The following is a 23,515-nucleotide window of genomic DNA, read 5'->3' as shown; positions in this document are numbered from 1 at the left end:
CATATCAGGCCAATGTCTACACTAAGGCAAGAACACAGAGGAAGGCAAAGGAGCCAAGGCTGCTTTTGCCTTAAGGTGAAAGATAAATGAATTAATCAGACTAGAGTACAATGACCCATGCCCCTCAAAAATTAAAAACACAAAACTAAATAAAATGTGTCATAGATAATGGTTCAGAATTTTCTAAAACTGATAAAAAATACAAATAAATCCCAAGAAGGATAAGGATTTATATAGTAGTACCCTCATTGTACGGATGAGATATCACCATTATTAAAAAGGCTTAAAAAAGAAAAGGGGCCAAGCACTATGGTGTATGCCTATAATCCCAGCAACTCAGGAAGCTGAGGCAGGAGGCCCACAAGTTCAAAGCCAACCTCACCAACAGCAAGGCCCTAAAGCAACTTAATGAGACCCTGTCTCCTCTTAATAAAATATCTTAAAAAGGGGTGCTGGGGATGGGGACTGTGGCTTAATCCTCAGCACCACATCAAAATAAATAAATAAATAAAAGTATTATATCCATCTACAACTAAAAAAATTTTTTTTTAAAAAAGTGGGGGTTCTGGGGATGTGGCTCAGTGGTTAAGCACCCCAGGTTTAATCCTTGGTACAAAAAAAAAAAACAAAGAAAAGAAAAGAGAAATATTCATGTAACCCCAACTTCTATTCCTAAGTCAGAGTGTGAGTACACCAGATAGGAAAAGGGAGGAGAAGCTTCCTGGCTGGATCAATAGGAAGTGCACCACAGTCAACCTTTACAAAGCAAAAACTCAACAGGGAGCTTCCAGCACACGAACAGGGCCTGACACTACAAAAGCACTAAAGCAACTTGTTCCAAACGTTACACATGATGCTTTGTTAAATTTTCATTTTAATGTTCATTGTTTTTAAAAAAAAAAAAGCAACTCCTACAGTAATAGAAAAAATTAAGTAGTTTTAATTAATAATAAAGCAAAGAATCCTTATTAATATTCAAAAAAACAGACAATTTAGGAACTATAAGAAAAAAGTGAGCATTCTATAACCTATCATACACTCATGCCTCAAAACATTAACAAGTAATGTGATTTCTTATTTTAACAAAAACACCATATTTTTTAAACTTTTAAGAACATAATGTGTGAACACTAACACATCATACTTTAAATATACATATTTAAAGATGCCTGTTTACCTGGCCCACAGGTTGGTTGGTCGCTGTTATACATATCAAATTCTTGTGCTTCAAGTTGTCTGTATTTGTTAATATACTCCATTTCCGAGCTCCTCTGGCTAAGTGACCTGAAAAGAATAGTAAAACCTGGATACTATTCCCCAAAACCACCAGACCTCTGTGTGCCAGAGTTCCTGTCTCCTTAGTTTACACTAAGTTATAGGGGAACATGCAAATAGCCAAGAAGCAAACTAAGATACACTCAAACTCACTGCTACCAGGCAGATGCAAATTCAAACAATGAGAACCTGTTTTTCACACACTAATGTTGCCAAAAAGAGCAAACAGCCTCAGAATATTTAGGGGGAGGTTGGGTAAGTAGAATGTGACCATTTATCCTAAAAGGAAATCTGTGGTATCTCCTAAAATGTTAAACAGCTCCTACAATCAAAACTTCCCTGAGTGAAATACTCACACCTGTAAACACTCACATGCATTCAGCAAACACCAACTGAGCACCTGCATGTGTGAGGTGCTCTCAAGACACCAGGTACAGCACAGTGAACAGAGCCACATCCTTGCCCTCTCAGAACTACCATCCTGGTGAATAAGACCCAATATGGAAGATGCTATGAATGCAGCTGAGAAAGTAAAACTGACAGAATGTGAAGAACTCCAGGGAGGAAGAGCACTTTTCATGATCATCCTTAATGTGCATGGTGTTTAAAGATTACCACAGCTCTGTTCACATCAGTTGATAAAAATGCTCAGGACATTAAGTATCATAAAAATGGCAAGTACACTGACATCCATAACATGCTATCAATATGCACGCTAAATTGTATTGTATTTTTGTTCCCAATGACTAATTTAAGGCAACTGTTGTCAGAGAATGAGTGTGTATGCTACTGATTCACTCAGTATGATGGGTAACTTGACTGGGCCAAGGGATGCCCGGATAGCTGGTAAAATACCATTTCCAGCTTCATCTTTTTTTTTTTAAGAGAGAGAGAGGAGAGAGAGAGAGAGAGAGAGAGAGAGAGAGAGAGAGAGAGAGAGAGAGAGAGAGAGAGAATTTTTTAATATTTTTTTTTAGTTTTTGGCAGACACAACATCTTTGTTTGTATGTGGTGCTGAGGATCGAACGGAGGCCGCATGTATGCCAGGCGAGCGCGCTACTGCTTGAGCCACATCCCCAGCCCTCCAGCTTCATCTTGTGAAGGCACTTCTGAAAGAGATCAGCTTTTGAACCAACAGACTAAGCGGACACGCCCCAACATGGGTGAGAAGTCATCATCCACATGAGGCCTACCCAAACAGAGCAAAATGAAGGGAAGGGTATAATATCTCTGTCCCCTGAGGTGGGATCACCATTTTCTTCTGCCCTCAGACGCAGAAGTACCTGGCCTTTGGGCTCCAGTACACACACTAGCACCTCCCCCAACCCCAGGTTCTCATATCTTCAAACTTCAACTGAACTACACCCACTGGCTTTCCTAGTTCCCCAGGATATCACCGAACTTCAAGTCTCCATAATCCCAGGAGCCAATTCTCACCATAATCATCCATTTCATTGGTCCTGTTTCTCTGGAGAGCCCTGATACACTTTAATAAAATGCTATTCACTTTAGAGCTTTCTTTTGCCTAATGCTAATAATTATAGCACCATTCTTTTGGTTACTGTTTGCCTAATATTTGTTCACTAGTTCACTCAATAAGTAACTGAAGTCTGACTTTGTGCCTGGCACTCTTCTGAGCACCTAAGCTGGGAACAGTCACCAGCACAGACTGCCCTCCTGGAACTTATAGTCCAGCTGGGGAAGGAGTAAATGAGTAAAACCAAAGAAGGTTAGATAAGGGCATAGGGGGAAATAAAACCAGAAGGAAAGATTGGGCAAGAAAGACTGCAACATTAAACACAGTGACAGATGACACTGAAGCAAAAGTCTGAAGAAGACAGTTGTACAGCTACTCACAGAGAAAGCTCTCCTCCCCAAGAATCCTGGGAAGCCCTGAGGCCAGAGTATACCCAATGTGGTCAAGGGAACCTGCAAAAGGACAATAGGAAGGTGATACCCAGAAAGGTACAGGGGAGGACTGGGGATACCTGGGGAGGGTCAGGGAGTAACTAGAAAGATATTGACTGCTGTTCTGAGTAAGATGGGATTTGAGCACACAGAGAGGTGTAAATATCTGACTCCTGCTTTAAGGGTGAACAGGTGAAGAGGCACACAGCAGACCCCCACCATCAACACCAACTATTGCAGCAATGAACCAGAGTGGCACAAAGATCAATGGAAACAGGACCCTGGGAAGACTGCACAGGCAGGGCCAACCACACTTATGACATATTAGAGTAGAGCATGGAAAAATTAAAGCTAGCACCTAATACCCTGTACAGAGCGGTTTCCCAATGATCTGGGGCCTCTGACAAGACAACAGCAGCAGGCAGATGAGGGAAGAAGGCCAAGATGCAAAGCCCCACCAAGCCAGGGGTGTTTGTCCCTTGTTTCTTCTGGTATTCCTGACCTGTACTCACTCCAGGGCAAGGTCCACACAGGAGCACTGCCCAGGGCCGAGGGCCAGGAGAAACCTTCAGCTCTGCCTCAAGGGGCAGCAAAAGGCTGCCAAGGGTTCACAACCAGGGCAACTGCCATTTTGCCTCTTTTCTCCATTCTCTCATTCTGGCCCACAAGCAATACCATGGCAGGCAACAGCAACAGCAGCACCACGGGGCCAGCAGGAACCTAAGCCTCCCTTCCCATGGAACAGCTGTGCTAACGGAGGATGGGCAGTTCCTACTGCCCCTCTCCTGTTCAGCCCTCCCCCTGTGTGGCCCAGGGTGCAGGTGCAGTTGGATGATGTTGGCTACAGCTACAGGAAGGAAAGGGCTTAGAAAATGAACCCAAGGCTGGGGTCAGCACTGGGCTGCTCATGCTCTGACCCTTAAGAGCCATCAGACTCAAAACAAGGCTGAGGGCAGAATGACCACCAGGGGGCACATGTGCTGGACAAGAGGTAGGCTGCATAGCAATGGCAATGAAAACCAGCCAGATGCTGGAGACCTTAGCCTGAACACAAATGGGTCAGCTGCACTCCCCACAGAATTTCCACAAGACCCAGAGACCCTTGATATAATATTCACAATGCCCAGAATATATGTCAAAATTACTTGGCATATGAAGACCAGGAAATTCTCCTGGGTGGAGCAATGATCACTTGCTTTGCATATTGGTTATCCAATTTGGAGACCAAAAAAGTCTAACCCCTATCATCACACCAATTTCAAATCAAGTGCAAACCAACTACATGCCCAGGTACTTCCATTTTTAAGGCCATAAAACCAATATTCTATATTTGATAATTTGTAATAGATTATGCTTCTAGAGACAGAAAGTCAAAGGAAGATATGAGTAAGCTAAGCTATATTGTAATTTAAAATTTATGACAAATACCTCTATGAAACATAAAAAGCAAGAACTGTGGTCACATGCCCATTTGCCACACATTACAAAGAAGCACACCATCAACTCCTGTAAATCAAGAATATATAACAACCCCACAGCAATATGACAAAAAGTAAATATATTGGTATCAAGTAAAACATCTTAAGAAGGAAATAATACTGAAAAAATTGGTTTCTTATCAAACATTAACTATAGTTTTCAGTTTTCCTGTTGTGGTATATCTACCAAAATGTACCACTCGACTGTTAAGGACTCTCATAATGTGCAACTGTGGCCACCATCCAGCTCCATGACTGTTCCCATGTTACAAATACAAACACCATACCCACTACACAGCAACTCTCCATTTGCCTCTACCACAGTGTTGGCATGACCCTTCTACTTTCTACGATTTTGACTAGTTATCTCATTTCAGTGGAATCTCATATTACTATTTTGCAACTGGCTTATTTCACCTAGCAAAATATCTATGTTGTCACAGGTCATAATTTCCTTCCTTTTTAAGGCTGCAGTATTCCGCTGCAAGGAGAAACCACATTCTGCATACCTATGCTATGGTTTAGAGATGAGTATCCACCAAAAGCTCATGTCAGACGAAGCAAGAAAATTTAGAGGTGAAATGATTGGGTTATATGAGCCTTAACCTAATCACTACATTAATCCCAACTGGAAGCTAGGGCGTGGCTAGAAGAGGTAGATCATTGGGGGTGTACCTTGGGGTTTATATTTTGACCCTGGGGAGCTGAGCTACTTCTCTCTGCTTCCTGGCTGTCTTGTACTGGGCTGCTTTCCTCCTTCACTCTCTTCCACCATGATGTCCTGCCTCACATCAGGCCCAGAGCAACACAGTCAGCCATCTATGGACTGTGACCTCTAAAACCATGAGCCCCAAATAAACTTCTCTTCCTTTAAAATTGTTCTTGTCAGGTCTTTGAGTCACAGCACTGAAAATGATGACTAAAATACCATTCACTGTCAATGGACATGACACTGGTTGCCTCTGCACTTAGCTCCTTGAATGATGCTGCTGACGAATGTAAGTGTAAAAACATCTCTTTGAGACCCTCCCTTCTACTCTTTTGGATTTAGACCCAGCAGCAGAATTGCTGGATCATATGGCTAATTCTATTTAAACTTTTTGAGGAACCACCATACCATCTCCCACAGCGGCTGTTCCATTTTACATTCTCATGAAAAGCACACAAAGGTTCCAGTTTCTCTACCTCCTTGTCTTTTTGATAACAGCCATCCTAAGTTAAAATCTGCATCTTCTCATGAGCTTGTATATCATCTTTGGAGAAATATCCATTCAATTTCATTTGTTTTTTTTTTGTTGTTGTTGTTGTTGTTGTTGTTGTTTGCAGTGCTGGGGATGAAACCCAGGCCCCAGTTATCCTCTGCCCATTTTTGAATTGAGCTTATTGTTGCTGCTGCTATGGAGTTTTAGGAGTTCTTAGTGTGTGTATTAATCTGATGACTCTGATACTTTTTCCCACTCCAGGAACTGCTTTTTGACTCTGCCAACGGTCTCTTGACGTACAAATGTTAATTTTCCTGAAATCCAACTTACTTATTCTTTTCTTTTATTCTTTGGGTTTTCAGTGTCATATGCAAGAAATCACTGCCAAATCCAATGACATGAAGTCTTAAGAGTTTCAGTTTTAAGTCTCACATTAGGTCTTTCATCTATTTTTAGTTAATTTTTATATGGCAAAAGGCAAGGATCCAATTTCCTTCTTTGCCTATGGATATCCAGTTTTGTTTTGTTTTTAACTTCATTTGTTGGGAAATAAAACTGTCTTTTCACCTTAAATGGTCTTGGCATCCTTACAGAAATCATTCCACCATATATGCAAAGGTTTATTTCTGGGCTTTCACTAATCTACTCCATTGGAATGTATGCCTTTATTCTAGCACTACATTTTTTTAATTACTATAGCTCTGTAGTAAGGTTTGAAATTAGGAAATGTGAGTACCTCCAGTTTTACTCTTTTTCAAGACAGATTTAGCTATCTAAAGTCACTTAAGATCCCATATGAATTTAAGATGGGTTCTCCTATTCCTGCAAAATACATCACAAGATTTTTTGATAAGAGATTGCAATAAAGCTGTGGAACTGACATCTAAACAATATTAGATCTCCCAACCCATCAATATGGGGCATTTCCACTTGTGTTCCTTCTTTAAGCAATCTTTTGTACTTTTCATCAGATGAATCTTTTGCTTTCTTGGTTCATAAGTATTCTATGCTTTTTGGTGTTGTTTATGTTTATTTCTAGTGTATACAAATACAACTGATTTTTGTGTGTTAACTTTGTATCCTGTTACCTGTTATTAGTTCTCACTGGTTTTTGTATGTGTGGATCCTTTAGTGCTTTCTCCATGTAAGATCACATTAACTGTAGAGAGATAATTTTACTCCTTACTATTCAATTCAATGACTTTCATTTTGTCAACATAAATAACAAAAAAGATTTTCCAATGATAATGATTTCAATTTGAAATGAGCATAGCAAGTGCAAATGAAAAATGAACACACAAAGTATGGGTCTACTTAGGGAGGTGAAGAAAAACAAGGTTTTTGTTTTCATTTGGTTTGGTTTGGTGGCACGGGGGATCAAATCCTGGGCCTCACGAATGCTAGGTAAACACTCAACCACTGAGCTAAACCCCCAGCCCAAGACAAGGGTTTTTAAAGATGAAAAGAAGAATACATGAAAGTTATTTTGTGACAAAGAGTACATGGGCTACAGGCACTTATCATAGGAAGTGACTTAGTTCATTAGTGAAGACAGTGTTTCATTTCAGGTGTGTGTTCTTGTGTATCTGGCTAGCCGTCCTTGTGACTTGTGTAGCAAGCTAAAATCTGGAAAAGCCTTGGCGAAAGCTCTTATATGCATAGGAGCCCTTCAGATAATCTTTTATAGTTCTTATCTGTAGGCATGTGCACCAGGGCTCTCCCTTCATACAGAACCTCCTGACTCTACTTTCTTTGAGTTTGATACAGTGACTCCTTCTTGGTATTAACAACTTTCTCTATTCTTTTTCTTGCATAATTGATCTAGCTAGAACTTCCAGTACTGTACTGAATAGAAGTGGCAGAGGCTGGGCTATAGCTCAGTGGCAGAGCACCTACCTAGCACATGTGAGGCACTGGGTTCGATCCTTAGCACCACATAAACAAATAAAATAAAGGCATACTTTCCATCTATAACTACAAAAAAAATTTTTTAAAAAATGGTAGAAGTGGACATCCTTGCCTTGTTCCTGATCTCAGAGGAAAGTTTTCAGTCATTCATTATTGATTGCGACATAAATTAGAGGCTTCATATGTAGCATTTTTTTATGTTGAATTTCCTTATACTTGTAGTTTAAAGTGTTTTTATAAAAACAATCCCTCATAAAAATGTGGGGTTATATTTTCTTTTTATGGTGCTGAGGATTGAACCCAGGGCCTTGTGCATGTGAGGCAAGCGGTCTACCAACTGAGCTATATTCCCAGCCCAGAAATATGATTTTTAACTTGGAAAAAAAAAGTAATCCAGAACTTTTAATCCCATAGCAAAGGAATTAAAAAACAGAAGTTTAGTCTCCCCATAATGAAAATTCTTTATTTGCAATCTAACAATTGAATACTTTATCTAATGACTTTGATTATACCATCTAAAAAGCTGTTCCTGTTTGCCTTGCAAGGTTCCCTAATTTTATTTTTCCAGACTTACCTTTCTGTATAATTCCTTATACCTCTAGAAATTTTACATATACACCCAGCACGAACAACATGGCCCTATTTTACTTGGACTCTTTAAAAATTTTATACCATTTAGCTTAACAAGATATGCCTAGAAAACTGTGACAACCAAAAGCTGATTTTTTTTAATAGTTCAAGCTCTGTCTTCCCATAAAATATCCTAATAGTGTTATAATTCATTAGAAGTAATTCATTTAACTCAATAAAATATTTAATAAATTCCAATGTTAATCTGATTTTACCCTTATAAACAGAAAATATTCATTAAAAGTACTTCCTTATTTCAATCTTCAAACACACACGTTCTTGATCTACATATTAGTAGGAGGAACACTAGAGATTGATATGTGGTCTCTACTTCAATATAACATCAGGAGAAAGAAAGAAATTAATTTGGAACAATACAAGTAGCATACAACAAGTGCTACAAAAACTGGTTTATATGAGTAAGTTCAAAAGAAGGTTACTCCCTGTGAGCTGAGGTGATAAGAAAAGAACTGTGAGCCTGGCATGGTGGCACACGTCTATACTCCCAGCAACTTGGGAGTCTGAGGAAGGTGATCATAAGTCCGAGGCCAATTTCAGCAACTTAGACCCTGTTTTGAAATAAAAAAAAATAAAAGGTCAGGAGCATGGCTCAGTGATAGAGCACCTCTGCGTTTGTTCAATCCCCTGTACTGACAAAAAAATTTTTTAAATTGGAATTTGGTATTCAAACTGGCCCCTGAAAAAGAATTATGGTATGACTACATAGTTGAGAAAGAATAAGCATTTAAGAAGAGTCAGTGTAATTAGAGCTGAGGGATCAAAAGCAAGCAAAAGTGTGGGACAGTCAGGCCTGGCACTGGGGTGGTAGCAAGGAAAGAGCCAGGTGGGAAGGGATAACAAGGCTGCATAGAGCCTCAAATGGAAACCTGGTTTCTGTCCATATTCAATATACTGTTATATTTTCATCACCATTTCAGAAGAAAGACATTTTAAAGCGGTAACAAGAAGGCGATTCAAAGGAAGAAGGCAAGGGTCATTGCAATTTGAGTACAAAATCAGGCAGGATGTTTCTATCACGATAAACTTCATTCTTCCCTTCTCAGAGTGCTGCATGCAGCACAAGGTAAAGCCTGAGTGAGGGTAATGGATCCTGACATCCAGCTTCTCAGGACCATCCCACACACGGAGGTCTGATGTGAACAGTGTCTGTTCTTCACGGCTCATTGGAAACAAAAGCAACAGAAAAAAAACAAAAATTACAAAAGAAAAAAATCACTGTGTAGTTGCTTAACAAAGAGCCAGAGACCTTTCTTCTCTATCTACTCTTCCCCAAGATGAATACTGAATAGAAAAAATCAGCACAATAAAAAGCACTGCCTACCAAGACTCACCTAACCCATGCTTCATCGGCAGCTCTAAGACAAAACACCAAAATGCTTTCTATGAGGAACTATAAGATTTCACTTTAAACTAAATATTCTTACATCTATTTCTTTTTTTCCTAACAACCGATTATTGCCTTATGATGTTATATCCAGAGATTATCAAGTGCATGTTAAAGTTGCCTACTTAAGTGTTTATAATGTCCTCTAGCATTTAAACTTGCTTTAGTATACAAATCTAACTATTCTGCAAGAAAAGTAATATTGAACATAACATTTGCTAAATATTTCACATGACTGATATCAGCATGCTTTACCTATTTTGTTCAATTACAACAAAACTTCTCGGAGTGTGTATTTTGCAGATAGTCAAATCTGATCTATTTTTCCTGCTTTCATTAGAGGGGACAGTGACCTGGCTTCTAAATGGCCTGAAAGTTAAGCTGAAGAATAAAAGCAACATGGTTATTTTTAGAGCTCTACAGGCATAAAAATACAGCACTAAACTGTGACCTACAGCTATGCACAGCAAAGCATCACATCATGCGACAGTCTTCACTCCAGCTAGGAGCGCATCTGTGGTGCTTCAGACGATGTTCTTCGTCACTACCAAAGACATGTCAGAATGCATTTGGGACCAGTATCCATAGCTGCCGGCATCTTTCTCAAATAGAATGAGCTGCATTCAAAAGGCAGGCCATTATATAATTTGGGAAAATTAAATAGTAAGTTATTTTTGTCATTTCTTCTAGCTTACTTACAAGGTGAATTAATGAGCAGTCTCTCCAAAAGAAGACATCACAACTTCATTCCTAACACAGAAAGTTATTTATTTCAAATACAGTTTCAGGGGGCAAATCAGGAGGCTCATTCGACAGAGGAAAATCCAGGAGAACGAGATATGCCTGAATGAGACACAGCTTCATCATCAATTTGAGTACACTGTGGCAGCATCCCCACATCAGATCCATCAACTTGGAAGGTAAGCTTTAAGCTTTTTCTGTATAAAGCATAGACCAAAAGTATGTCTTTGACAGCCCTTTCCAATACATTGGTATTTTAAAGCCTCTGAAGAACTTTTAATAGCAAGTGTTACTTTCAGATATTATTGTTTGTAGATTATCTCTGACTTTATGTATTTAACTTCTGCTTAGCTACATAAAAGTATTTTCAAAGCTTGATTTTTGGCACTGGCCTAGTTAGAAATTTGAAGACTTTAATCCATGTTCTAATCTTATTTTGACCTGCATATCTAGCCACTGAAAAACTTATGCACTTTTTTGACAGTTTTATTATTCAAATAAACAAACAAATATTTGCTGATCAGAACTATAAAACTGTATAAACATAAACAAGTGAGACTATTTCCACAGGTTAAAAATGCCATTCTTTGGTTGGATGAAATGGCCAAAAAACAATTCCTACAAACCTACACACTATGCTGACTCAGATATAGTGACAAAGACTCTGCTTCGGGAATTAAAATGGCATCTAAAGGAGCGAGAAAGATTCATACAAGAGATTGAAAATGAGCAAAAAGTGAAAAAAACAGGTGTGGATTATAACTGGCTTAGAAACTACCAGAGTCCCCATACAACCATCCCAGCTGCAGAGCAAAGACAACTCGAAGTTCTTTGTTCACAAGTTCATCCTTGCCAAACTGGAACTATTCTCAGCAGGTAAATATACTGTGTTCTCTTCTGATATTTGCTACACCCAGGTCTAAGCTCCTCACATATTTAGAGAAATTGTAACCTAATGCATAAATTCTTTAATCATGCATACCAAATACCCACATACCAAAATCCCTAGAGATAAGCTGGATAAAAATATCTGTGGATATCTCTCTGGTAGGACATTCAATTAGAATCAAAATATCTTTACTTAGAAGCATAATTTTAGAGCTACGTACAGATTACTCAAAAGGTGGGTAACTAGTCTCGATCACATTATGTAAGCTATACTTGGAGTTGCAGGGACGTGACAAAAAAAATTGTCTGAATTGGATATTCATTCCTGCATTCCCCCTAGATTTCGAGAAGTTCTAGCAGAAAATGATGTGCTGCCATGGGAAATAGTCTACATCTTCAAGCAAGTTCTGAAAGACTTCCTCAGTAGTCCTGACAAAGGGACTCGGCAGGAGGGCCCACAGCACTCCTGGGACACAGGCTGTCCCCCCACCTCAGCACTCCCAGGTGAAAGCTCCAAGAGTCCAGAAAAAGATGAAATACCCACCATCTCAAGTTACGTAGACAGGAACAGCAAGAACAGGTTCCCAGCATGCTCGTACAGAACATGGAACCTACCGTACTACTACCCACCAAGTTAAGGTTCCTATAACCAAGCTTCCGTGTGCCATCCAAGAACCAATACTCCTAACATTAAACAAAAGCGATGTGACTTCAGTTTTCTTTGTCATGAGGTCAGAAGTTAAAATTCCCATGGATGAGTATCCTGTTTTAAACTGTTCTTTTTTAACCACTCTAAACATGTAATGTTCTCACTGAACAGTATGCTTCTAACTAAATTATTTCCTAAATATTTTTTTAAAATGTTTAAAGTGTTTTCTTATCCTTCAAACACATCTCACAGGAACCAAGGCAATTTAGTATGGATTTTTATATATTCTGTGTGAAACTTAGTTAGCTAAGTTAGTTATTCTAAGTTAGTTAGCTTAGTTAGTTATTCTAAAATAGGCTATGTATAAAATAAATGATTACTGTGAATCCTATCTATACAATATAACAGTGGAATGATGTAAATATCCCATGATGTGATATCATTCTCGGCTGGGGACAGGGGAAGGGGGCATTGAGGGAGGAAATAACCTGCAGTTTACAAACAAAGTAGTGCTTTATCCTGACTCAGATTCATTTTTAATTACTTATTTTCTATCTTAACATTAAAGGAAAGTATTAAAAACATCTCTACAGTGTATCAGTAAAAATAAATGGATTTTTTTATCCTACTTCAGAAAAACTTTCAATCTTGACAATGTATACTCATTTAAAATAGCAAATTAGGGCTGGGGATGTGGCTCAAGTGGTAGTGCGCTCGCCTGGCATGCGTGCGGCCAGGGTTCAATCCTCAGCACCACATACAATCAAAGATGTTGTGTCCGCAGAAAAACTAAAAAAATAAATATTAAATTTATCTCTCTCTCTTCAAAAAAAATAAAATAGCAAATTATTTAATATATAAAAATTTTACATTTTAATAATTTAATTAAAGTAGAAAATGATGCATTAGTCAAATTTATTCTTTCGTTAAAGAACTGGAACCCTGGGGCTGGGTTGTGGCTCAGTGGTAGAGCACCTGCCTAGCATGTAAGGCACTGAGTTTGATTCTCAGCACTGCATATAAACAAAGTAAAGGTCCACTGACAACTAAAAATCAAAAAAAAAAAAAACCTAGAATATTAAAACCCGTACCATTTCTTTCCTCCCCACCTTGAGGTACTGGGGATTGACCTCTATCAGTGTGGGATACTCGACTCCACACCCTTTGCATTTTTTATTTTGAGGCAGGATCTCACTGAGCTGCCCAGGCTGGCCTTAAACTTGAACCTCCTGCCTCAGCCTCTTGAGCAGCTGGGATTACAGGTATATACCATCATGACTGAAGAGGTAGAGAGCTGTGTCATTCCAGGATGAGAATGCATGCCAGGCCACCTGTCACCCAAAATCCATCTTACAACCAGATTTTAGAAGGGAATAGAATAATACACTCTGTTTTGAGTTTCTCTCATTTTGTAATTGGCAATAACCTAATAACAGTGCTTCTTAAGAAAGTCTTAGCTTATGAAATTTAAAACTATAGAGTTGTTTCTGGAAAAAAATCAACAAATAAAATAGAAATTTTAACACAAATAATTTCCTGAATACTAATAGATCAAGGTTTTTATTCACTGACTATTTATAATACCTAAAGCTGGCAAAGGAATTAGGGTCAAAAATACAAAGGACAGGGCTGGGGTTGTGGCTCAGAAGTAGAGTGCTCACCTAGCATGCATGAGGCACTGGATTCGATCCTCAGCACCACATAAAGTAAAATAAAGACTTTGTGTTCACCTATAACTAAAAAAATAAATATTAAAAAATACAAAGGACAACAAAGGGGGAGGATGACTAGGAACTCTGCAGGTATATTTTATCAAGAGAAGGTGGTGTGAGCAGTCACAGAAGCATTTAGCTAGGGAACAATGAGAAGTAAGTGAAGACATTCACGGGAAAGAGCTCTACACAGGACTCAACAGACTCTCCAACCACAGCACTCCTGACCAGCCCAACCCATGAAATAATGTTAAAGTAAGTCCTCTACATACCAGGAACATGTGTGCCTTCCCATTCAATCCTACCCTTGTAAATCAGTGAGTGATATTATTCTCACCTGAGAGAGGAGCAAGTTGCCTCAGAGGGATTAAGTGGCTCACCCAGCAAGAGCTAACTAACTAACAGAAGGGAAGCACTCTATCTCACCTGCCCTGCCCAAACCTACCTTCTGTGATCCAAATGTAAAATAACAAGTTGCCTACTCAACATCTCCTCAAAGTCAACATAATTACCATAAGGCAAGGTAACCCAGGCCTATAATCCTAGCAACTTGGGAGGCTGAGGTAGGAGGATAGCAAGCTCGAGGCCAGCTTCAGCAACTTGACAAGGCCCTGTCTCAAAATTAAAACAAAATGAAAATCAACATGCTCAAAACCACCAATCATAAAGGTTTCTTTTCTAAAAGAACAAAATTCAAGGGAGAAATCAGCCAAAACATACACCATTAAGACAATGCCCAGGACACACACAGTAATAAGTACAGCTCTTCAAACACTTCATCAAGTAGCACTGTCCAGAGCTGGGGTTGTGGCTCAGTGGTACAGTGCTTGCCTAGCACGTGTGAGGCCCTGGGTTGGATCCTCAGCACCACATAAAAATAAAAAAAATAAAGTAAAGGTATTGTGTCTAACAACTAAAAAATAAATATAAAAAAAATAGCCCTGTCCATCTTAGTAAATGACAACACTCTCTAACCATCCAAATCTACAAGCCAGAATCTTTCTGGTCTCCCTGGGTAGGGGAGGGGACACCAAGCCATAATCACACAAGTGCAAAGATGATTGGCAGAACTAGTTTTTGGCTATCACAAACAAGCATTTGGCATGTGATAAGTACTTAGAGGAAGAAAGGTGAAACAAGCTAGAGAGATTGGAAAAGAAGGTGGAGGAATTAAAGAATATGGGAGTCATATGAAATTTCTCTAACGAGCAGATATTTGAACAGGGCCCCAATGATGCAAGGAGCCTGTCATGGGGGGGAAAAAAAACAGGGAAAATAAAGAGGGAGGACAATCGACACAGTAGGAAGAGAAAATGCACAAGCTGAGTGGTGGGAATAGAGTTGGAATCTTCAAGACAGAGAGAAAAATGCAAGTATAGCCCTAGTGCAGGAAAGAGAGCGGCAGATGACACAGGTACCAATTAAGCAACACTGGGAAAGGCAGTCTCCCCACCAGAGTCACACAGGTACTCAAAGACGGCTAGTGTGATCATTCCACATGGACCTCATGCCAAAAATTCTTGTAAGTGCTAGACAGATCATTAGTAAGCAAGGATGCAAAAACAAAAAGCCAGAAATGGTGGGCTTTTATAATAATCCAAGCAAGAGATGACCATGGTTTGGCCTAGGGTGGTGGTATGGAAACAGTGAGCTGCACTGTAATTCTGGAAATAAGTACAGCACAGTCGTCAGGATCCCCTAGTTTTCACTGGCTTACTCACACATACAGCCAAAGATCAAGGCACAATGCAACTCTCCTGGCATACTGTAAGCACCCAATACCTAGGACCTACTAATGCAGCTCATTCATTCAAACAAATATCTGCACTAATACTATGTGATAGGGACTGCACTAAGTGGTAGAGATTTAGTGACAACTTGTCTTAAATAAGTTCTTCTGCAGGGAAACAACCCATATAATACTCCCATAAAGTACAAAGAGATTCACACTCAGGATATAAAGCAAGCCACTGTCTCCTGGGAGTCTCACTCCCTGGTTTTCCTGACCCTTCCCTTAGCTCCTGCCCAGTCTTCTTTGCTCATTCCATCACAACCTCTGAACACCAAGCACCATGGCATGGGCTGTGGACCTCTTCTCACTCTACACCCACCCACCAGGATTTAGCACCTGCAGTCTGAGTGGTCTCACCCCACTAAGCCCAAAGCCCTAACCCTCAGATGTCTTAATTCCAATCAGACTTGACTCAACCTAGACTGTCTGCATTTACTGCCAACAGGCATTTCAAAGTCAAACTTCTGGTATAGCCCCCCACCCCCATACAGAGCAGATCCTCCTGCAGTTTTGCCCTCCCCATTGATAGCAACACCTTCCAGTTGCTCAGCCAGAAATCTTCTTGCCACCTACAACTTCCCCACTCACATCCTGTATCTGGCCCAGCTACAAGGTCCTCACCTCTATCTTAAGAACATATCCCCAGTTCAACCATGCTTACCACCCCTGACTACCTTTCTGGTCCAATACACCATCCTATGTCTTGCCTGAATGATGTACTAGTCAGTGTCCTCCAGAGAACCAGAACAGGACATGTGTACAGAGAGATTTACTTTTAAGGAATTAGCTCACACCATCATAGAGGTGCAAGTCCAAAATCTGTTGGGCAGACTGGAGACCCAGGAAGAGCTGCAGCCCACATCTCATGTACCAGTTCATGTGATGACAGAATTTCTTCTTGCTGAAGTGAAGCCAGTCTTTGACGTATGCAGGACTTCAAAAAATTGGAGAAGGCCCACTCAGATCATGTAGGGTAATCTGCTTTACTCAAAGTCCACCAATTCAAATGTTAATCCAAAACACACCTTCACTGAAATCCAGAGCAGTGTTTGACCATGTGTCTAGACACTGTGACTCTGCCATGGTGACACACAAATTAGCCATCACAGATAATATCCACAGACTCCTTCCTGATTTTATGTCTACCCATTTAAATCATGCAGCAGTGATCCTGATGCAGCCATAAGTCAAACCATAGTACAGCTCCACTCAAAATCCCAAGTCTCCCCCAGTGGCTCCCAGCTCCCACAGATGAAGCAACAAAGTCCTCACAATGATTTAAGAGACAACTCATAATCCCTGTTACCTCTCTGGCCTCATCTCAACTTTTACCTCCCTTTCAATCTACTCTAGCTGCACTTAATACACACAGGATACTCCAGTGCTTTTTTAATCAATAGGGAATATTGTTTACCTAATAAACCATCTGTTAGACAAAAGATCTGTTTTTGATCTAAAAAACATGGACTTTGTGGTGTGTTAGTCAGCTATCCAATGCTATAACAAAATACTTGGGGTAATTAACTCATAAAAAGAAAAGGTTTATTTTGACTCATTGTTTTGCAGGTTTGAGTTCATGATCAATAGGCCCCATCATGGCATCATACCAAGACAGGAGCACGTGGCAGGGCAAAACCACTCACCTCATGACCAAGAAGCAAAAAAGAAATGGAGAGGGAGGGATTGGAATCCCATTACCCCATGCAAGGGCATGCCCCCAATGACCTGAGGACCTTCCAATAGGCTCCACCTCTCAAAGATTCCACCACCTCTAAAGCACCACCTTGGGAACCCAGCCTTTAACACATGGGCCTCTGGGAGATATTTAAGATCCAAACTACAACAGTGAGTAAATAGAACACAGGAATTCTTGGAAGTAACAGAGGTACACATTAACATCTGTGTGAGGCCAAAATACCAAAAGGCAAAAAGAAAAAAAGCAATATACTTTGGAGTCAAAGATATGTATTCTACAATGTATGCAGACTGGTCGAGTTCAGTTTCTCAACTTCTCTGATGTTTGACTCCCTCAAAGAGTGAGACTTCTATCTGTGGGAAGGACTGCAACCTGGTACAATGTCCAACACAGCAGGCATTCAGCTTTCGGTAAAACAAAAAGAGGAAAAATGTGGAAGTAATCTGGGTGAAAGCTCTCTTCAGGGAAGCCTCTGGGTCAGAGCACAATTTTAAGATGTTGAGTCAAAGGCACAATAGTGAGAATTATTCAAGAATGTCATGGACTAGGAGTTAATGTAAGCCTTGAAGACAGAGGAGGTTCCAACTCAGAGGGCACAAAGCAGCACTGGGCATAAGAGCCACAGCTGAGGGCAGACAGAGCAACAGCCCTGGAGAAGAATGCTCAAAATGCCCCGCACAGCCTCCAGGGTTTCCTTTCTCATATGCCAAGGAAAGTAAGGACAACAGGGCATAATCCACAATCAAAACAAGTAAGCTCCAGCACCACGAAAAGAAGAAAGGGGGAGCCCCGTGGCTGAGGGAAGCATGATTTGAAAACTACTCACCCTCACACACACTGCACCAAGCCCTATGAGCCCAGCACGCCAACCTCCCATGGAAGGAAAGCAAGCAATGTTTTACCCACTGAAAATAAACTTAAACTGTAGCCCTTTCTTCACCACCCACACATATCCCTCCCAGAGCAGTTCTCTGAACTACCTGAGATACAGTCAAGTATTTTTCTGTTCACTATTTCAATTCTGGTGGCCACTGCTCATTATACTGATTTACCAACATTCTCACAGACAGGACACCAGTCACTCACTGCAAACAACCACTAAGTAACTAGCCCACACACAGTACTGTGGGACAGCCCCAGCTTGTGAAAGCCACCTTCCCATGTCAAATATTTTCTAACTGAAGCCCAAATTGCAGCCAGAACTCTCCTTTACTGGAAAGACATAGTTCAACTAACATTTGAACCACACTATGGGCCAGGCTTCCTGAGTCAACTCACCCAAAATCTGCAACCCAGCTCTACCACTGTGTTGGTTTCCTAACTGCAATGGTGCTCTAACAAAAGATCCCAAGTTTAGCAGTTTAAAACAACAGAGACTGGGCTGGGTGTGCTCAGCGATAAAGCACTTGCCTAGCACACGTGAGGCACTGGTTTCAATCCTCAGACCACATAAAAAAACTAAATAAACAAAATAAAGGTATAAAAAAGAAAACAGAGACTGACCTCACAAGTCCAGTCAAATTCACCTGGGCCCTCTGCTTAGGGTCTCGTAGGCCAAAATCAAGGGTTTGCAAGACTGCCTTCCCTACTGACAGCTCACTCAGGTTGTCAGCCAAAATCAGTTCCATGCAACTGTAGAACTAAGGTACTCATTTCCTTACTGGAAATGGTTTTCATAAAAAAGAATCTGGCCATGTTTCAAATCTTTCAAACCTCTAACTTCAGTCACAGAAAATTCTCTGCTTTTAAGGGCTCATGTGTTTTTTTGTTTTGTTTTGTTTTGTTTTTTGTGGTGCTAGGGATTGAACCCAGGGCCTTGTGCAAGTGAGGCAGGTACTCTACCAACTGAGCTATGTCCCCAGCCCTAAGTGCTCATGTGATTATATTGTGCTCATTCAGGTAATCTAAGTAATCTCCCTTTTGCCATGTAACATTACATATTCAGAGGGTATAGCATACATCTTTGGGGGTCATTCTGCCCATTATGACCATTTGCTACATGAAGTTGGGCAAGTTACTCTGCTACCCAAGTCTATTTCTTCCTCTATAAAATCATCATAGGTGATTAATGATAATGCCAAACAATTGTTATGATGATTAACTAATGTAGCTGCATTTAGTTGAGTGTCTACTATATGATAGAAACTCTGGCATTGGATATACATGTTTAAAGCCCAGAAAGGCACTTACAGAGGAATATCATCTCAGCTAGCACTACTGAGAAAGATGTTGTTTGTCGATGACTAAGTACAAAAGTTAAAACATTTATGGCCATTTTATAAATTAATTTTACACATTAAATTTAATAGAATAAAATGGGGCTTTTGTCTTCCCATTTTATTGCTCTGAAAATTCATTTTGATTGATTTTTATAAACATTTTAGTCCATGAAGAACTGGATTATTTATTTATTCTGCAGTCCTTGGGATTGAACCCCCGGGGCTTCATTTGCCAGGATCTACCACTGAGCTATACCCTCAGTCCCAAGAACTGTAAATTTTTAAAAATGGTCCTTAATAGTTAAAATGACATTTAAATATATATTTTTAGTTTCTGACAAGGTCAATAATAACTTAATAATTTAATTGAGTTACTTCAAGCAATTAGTTTCACCAGTTTATTGAGTAGAGAAGGATCATTCACCACAGTCATTCAAGAAAAGAGAGTACAAACAGCAGCCACTTCTAAGCTGCACAAGGGGTCACTTTGTCCCTGCCATGGCTGTAAGAAAACTATTACCAAAGATCCCAAGATTGCATTTGAAAGGACCCTAAAAAAGGCTTGAAGCAACACACAAGAACTTGACCCATAGTCTGGGCCTAACCATCAAATCAGATGTAACCTGCCAACAAGAATAACTTTACCAAAAAAAAAAAAAAAAAAAAAAAAAAACACTCCCAACTTTAAAGGTGCTAAACTCGGGGTGCAGCAGAGTAATGGAGATTCCCCGCACTCAGCTAGGGGGACTTCTCAGGCTGTTTTTATTAAAGACACCAGATCTAGGTCTCCTCTGAATCAAAGAGTATCCTCCTGCCTTGTTTCCAACAAATTCACGTGAAGCGAATAACTTACAGCAGCTACTTAAGCCAAAGAATCCTGAGAGGAGGGTTAACAAAACTGAACGAAGATCCAGCATTCACAAACCCTGGTATCTACCCAAATGAACATGTCCACAGAAAAACCTGCATAGAATCTTTACGAACTGCTCAAACTTGGAAGCAGCCAATCTTCAGCAGGTGAATGTGGTACATCCCATGGATGACCCATCAGTGCTAAAAAGGGGAAAGCTACCGGGCCGAGAGCAGGCAGGAAGGTCAAGCGCAGGAGGCTAAGTGAAAGGAGGCAGGGCGAAAGGGGGCACACGGCTGCTGGCCACCGCAGGGCGTTCTGCAAAGGAAACCAGGAAAACAGAAAAAAAGACCAGCGCGAAGGGCTGAGGGGGGAGGAACCCAGGCAGCGCCGATTTCTAGGCAATGAAGCTGCCCCCCCCCCCCACGGCAGGGCACCAGTCGTCATACGCTAGTCGCAGGCCACCGAGCGCAAGGCACCAAGCGCGACCCCTAATGTACGCCACGGACCCCAGGTGACCGCGAAGTGTCGGGCGGGTTCCCCAACCGCAGCCGATGCCGGTGCACGTGCGGTCACGTGGGCGCTGGGAAGCGGGACCCACGGGCACTTAGCGACGTTTCTGGAAACCCACAGCAGGTTCTGAGGGCAGAGCCCATGGGTAAAGCAGAAACGCCCGGCAACGCTCCGGAGGCGCTGTCTGTGCACAGGCAGCTCCTGAGGGCTTAGCGGCCTGCCCCGCTCCCCGCGCCCTACCTCCCGAGGGCCCCGGCCAGCGGGGCCGGGGCCGGGGCCGGGGCCGGGGCCGAGGGGCCAGCGCTGGGGGCCACGTCCTTGCGCTGAGCCTCATCCCTGCCCGCCTCGGCTGGGAGGGCGGGGGGCGAGCCCAGCAGCTCCACATTGGTCACGGCCTTGCCGATGGTGAACCAGTCGTTGATCTGGTCGACCGTGAGTTTCCGCAGCATAGTGGAAGCCGGCGTCGCGCCTCCTCAACCGCCTGCCCGAGCGCGGGAATTAGCCAGAGGCAGGAACTCCCCGCGCAGCGCCGCCGGCGTTCCGGAAGCCCCGCCCCACCCGCAGCCCTCCAATCAGAACGCGCGGCGGGAGAGGGGGCCGCGCCCTCGGCCTCCTGCCGCCAGCCTTCCCCGGCCGCGTGAGGCGTGTCGGGAGCCGCTGCCCGCGGGTCAGGCGCGAGGCCCCTGAGTGCAGGGCGGGCGGCCTTGAGGTTCGGCCCTCGGGAGCTGGACCGCAAGCGCGCAGGGACTTTGCCCCTGGCTGCTGGGCTCAGGCCTCCGCACACCCATTTTGGGGAGAGGGACAAAGAGGGGGTCGGGGAAGGTTTCGTGAAGAAAGGACTCTTCGGCGGGGCCTTGAAGGGTAAGCAGTGAAGGAGGTCTCGGGCAGGGCACGGGGGCCGTTTGGCACGGCGCCCAGTGCGGGCGAGGTGGGCCTCGTCCAGACCCATCCCAGAAGGTCCCCGGTATGTGAGCTTCCTGGCCGAGCAAAGTGGCCCTGGACGTTGGCCCGCGGCGCAGTTAGGTGCAGTTGCGTACTCGTGGACACCTGCGGGCGTCCGGTAGACTAATATCGACGTGTGGGCACGGTACCGGAGAGCGGGGACCGGACGGAAAACCAAGGAACGCAAAGCGCACCAGCGGAAGTCAGGCCCTCCGTCTGGCTCACGGCCCTTCTCCTGGGAGAATTCCCCACTTGGTTGCTTTTGCAGTAACCTGCTGCTTTCTGCCCGTCTTTGTGTCCTTTCTTCAAGTCTGCCCAGCTGAGACAAGCAATGGGATTTATCCTCATCCTTACTAAACCTGCGTCTCGGGTGGCAGTGTCCTGACATAGCTGGACAAAACAGGCGTGGGCAGATGTAACCCCCGTAGAGCAGCCGAAATGGTCCAGCCTGGCTCCAGGAAGTCGGGTGGAGGGCGGCTGGGGCAGGCTGGGTCCTGCACCGAGTTACTGCCTGGTGTAGATCAGCAGTTCCAGGCTGTGCCTACCTCTGAGTTGCCCTGTATCTCATAGAACGGTTTGCCATGAGTTTCTCCATTTCTGAGTACAAGTGCCAAGGTGGAATGACGAAACCTTGTTTCTACACCGCCATCTGCCCAGCACAACCATAAGGCACAGATTTTAACTTATTTATACCAATAAAACATGACCACCTGGAAACCACATCAAATTAAATCAGAAGCACATGGACACCTGGGCATAATCAAATCATCAGAAACACCAGACACAAACTTACCAATCACGCCAGATGTAAACACCCTGCCCCCATTTAAGACCCTTAAAAGGAGGTATCTCAAACTGGCATGGCAGCACACTGACATATCACCTGGTCACCTGTCAAGAGCCTTGCCCAGGAAAATCACCACAGTGACAAACTTCCAATTCTGCCCAGGCTTTAGCTCATCACTGTTCCTCCTGCCTGTGGCACATATCCCACCACGAGCTCACTTAGAACTGCCTGCCATCAGGACAGCTCTGCCCCTTGACACCTTCCAGACTTGGTTTTTTAGTGAAGGCGACCCTACATCCGCTGTCCGACAGGGTCACAACATGGGGGATGCTGCAGCAGGGCTGCACCATTTGGAAACCAAAACCATCAGGAATGTTAAGTGTTTTGTTTATGATACTCATGATATGGATAACAGGGCATATGTCAATCAATAATAAAAGTACATATTGCCTGAGATTGCAGGAAAATTCCCAGAATGAGACTAAGGATATGATGGAGACATGCCATGAGGTACATTTCAATATCTCTCAGGATACAGACAATAGTGTTATTCCCCAAGCCTAAGCAACAAGAAATACTTATCCCATGGTTAACAATTTACACTACCCCCCAACCCCGTCCTAAAGCCTCAACCTGTACAACATCTAGCTACGGAAAAACAATTGCTGTGCCAACAATAAGGACCACCATATGTAGCTTATGTTATCCTCCTCAAGGACAAGAGGTTAATAAAAATACATTCCCCCCACTAACACATTCTCCTTTGCCTTACACAGAAATTTATGATGAAAGTGGAAAACACATAGTTAATATAAATGACAAATGGGTTGAGGTGTAAAGCCTGCCCTTCTGTTAAAGATTACAAAGACATAAGAATTGGTGTGCTTTGACCAAGGATCAAGAAAATTCTGTAAGAAAGC

The 23,515-nt window shown here is 42.2% G+C and overlaps 2 protein-coding genes across 4 annotated transcripts in view; one reads left to right on the top strand and one right to left on the bottom strand.

Moving 5' to 3' along the window:
- Tdrd9 (tudor domain containing 9) overlaps positions 1-21,413 on the bottom strand; it is a 98,401-nt gene extending 76,988 nt beyond the window's left edge. Inside the window, exons 1-2 of one of the 3 annotated variants that reach the window (XM_046453246.2) lie at positions 21,107-21,413; positions 1,178-1,284 (exon numbers count right to left, since the gene is read on the bottom strand). In XM_046453246.2, coding sequence (XP_046309202.1) covers positions 1,178-1,284; positions 21,107-21,315 — 316 coding nt within the window. In that variant the 5' untranslated portion in view covers positions 21,316-21,413. Of the gene's footprint in view, positions 1-1,177; positions 1,520-21,106 lie in introns of those variants that run through there. The other 2 variants (XM_058582266.1, XM_058582265.1) reach the window with 2 other exon arrangements.
- Positions 11,122-12,679, top strand: Rd3l (RD3 like). Its single transcript, XM_046453249.2, has 2 exons — positions 11,122-11,423; positions 11,776-12,679. Exons 1-2 carry the CDS (start codon positions 11,125-11,127, stop codon positions 12,071-12,073), a joined length of 597 nt encoding a protein of 198 aa, XP_046309205.1. The 5' UTR covers positions 11,122-11,124; the 3' UTR covers positions 12,074-12,679.
- Positions 21,414-23,515: the final 2,102 nt, after the last annotated feature.

The sequence above is a fragment of the Marmota monax genome, unplaced genomic scaffold (genome assembly GCF_021218885.2).
Source record: "Marmota monax isolate L192 unplaced genomic scaffold, Marmota_monax_Labrador192_F-V1.1 WCK01_AAM20220418_F8-fsc00190, whole genome shotgun sequence".
Taxonomy (NCBI): domain Eukaryota; kingdom Metazoa; phylum Chordata; class Mammalia; order Rodentia; family Sciuridae; genus Marmota; species Marmota monax.
This window is presented reverse-complemented; position numbering and strand designations above follow the sequence as displayed.

Coding starts and splice junctions, on each gene's coding strand:
- Rd3l (XM_046453249.2), top strand. CDS start 11,125: ATGCCATTCTTTGGTTGGATGAAATGGCCAAAAAACAATTCCTACAAA. Junction 11,424..11,775: donor ACTGGAACTATTCTCAGCAG/GTAAATATACTG, acceptor CATTCCCCCTAG/ATTTCGAGAAGTTCTAGCAG.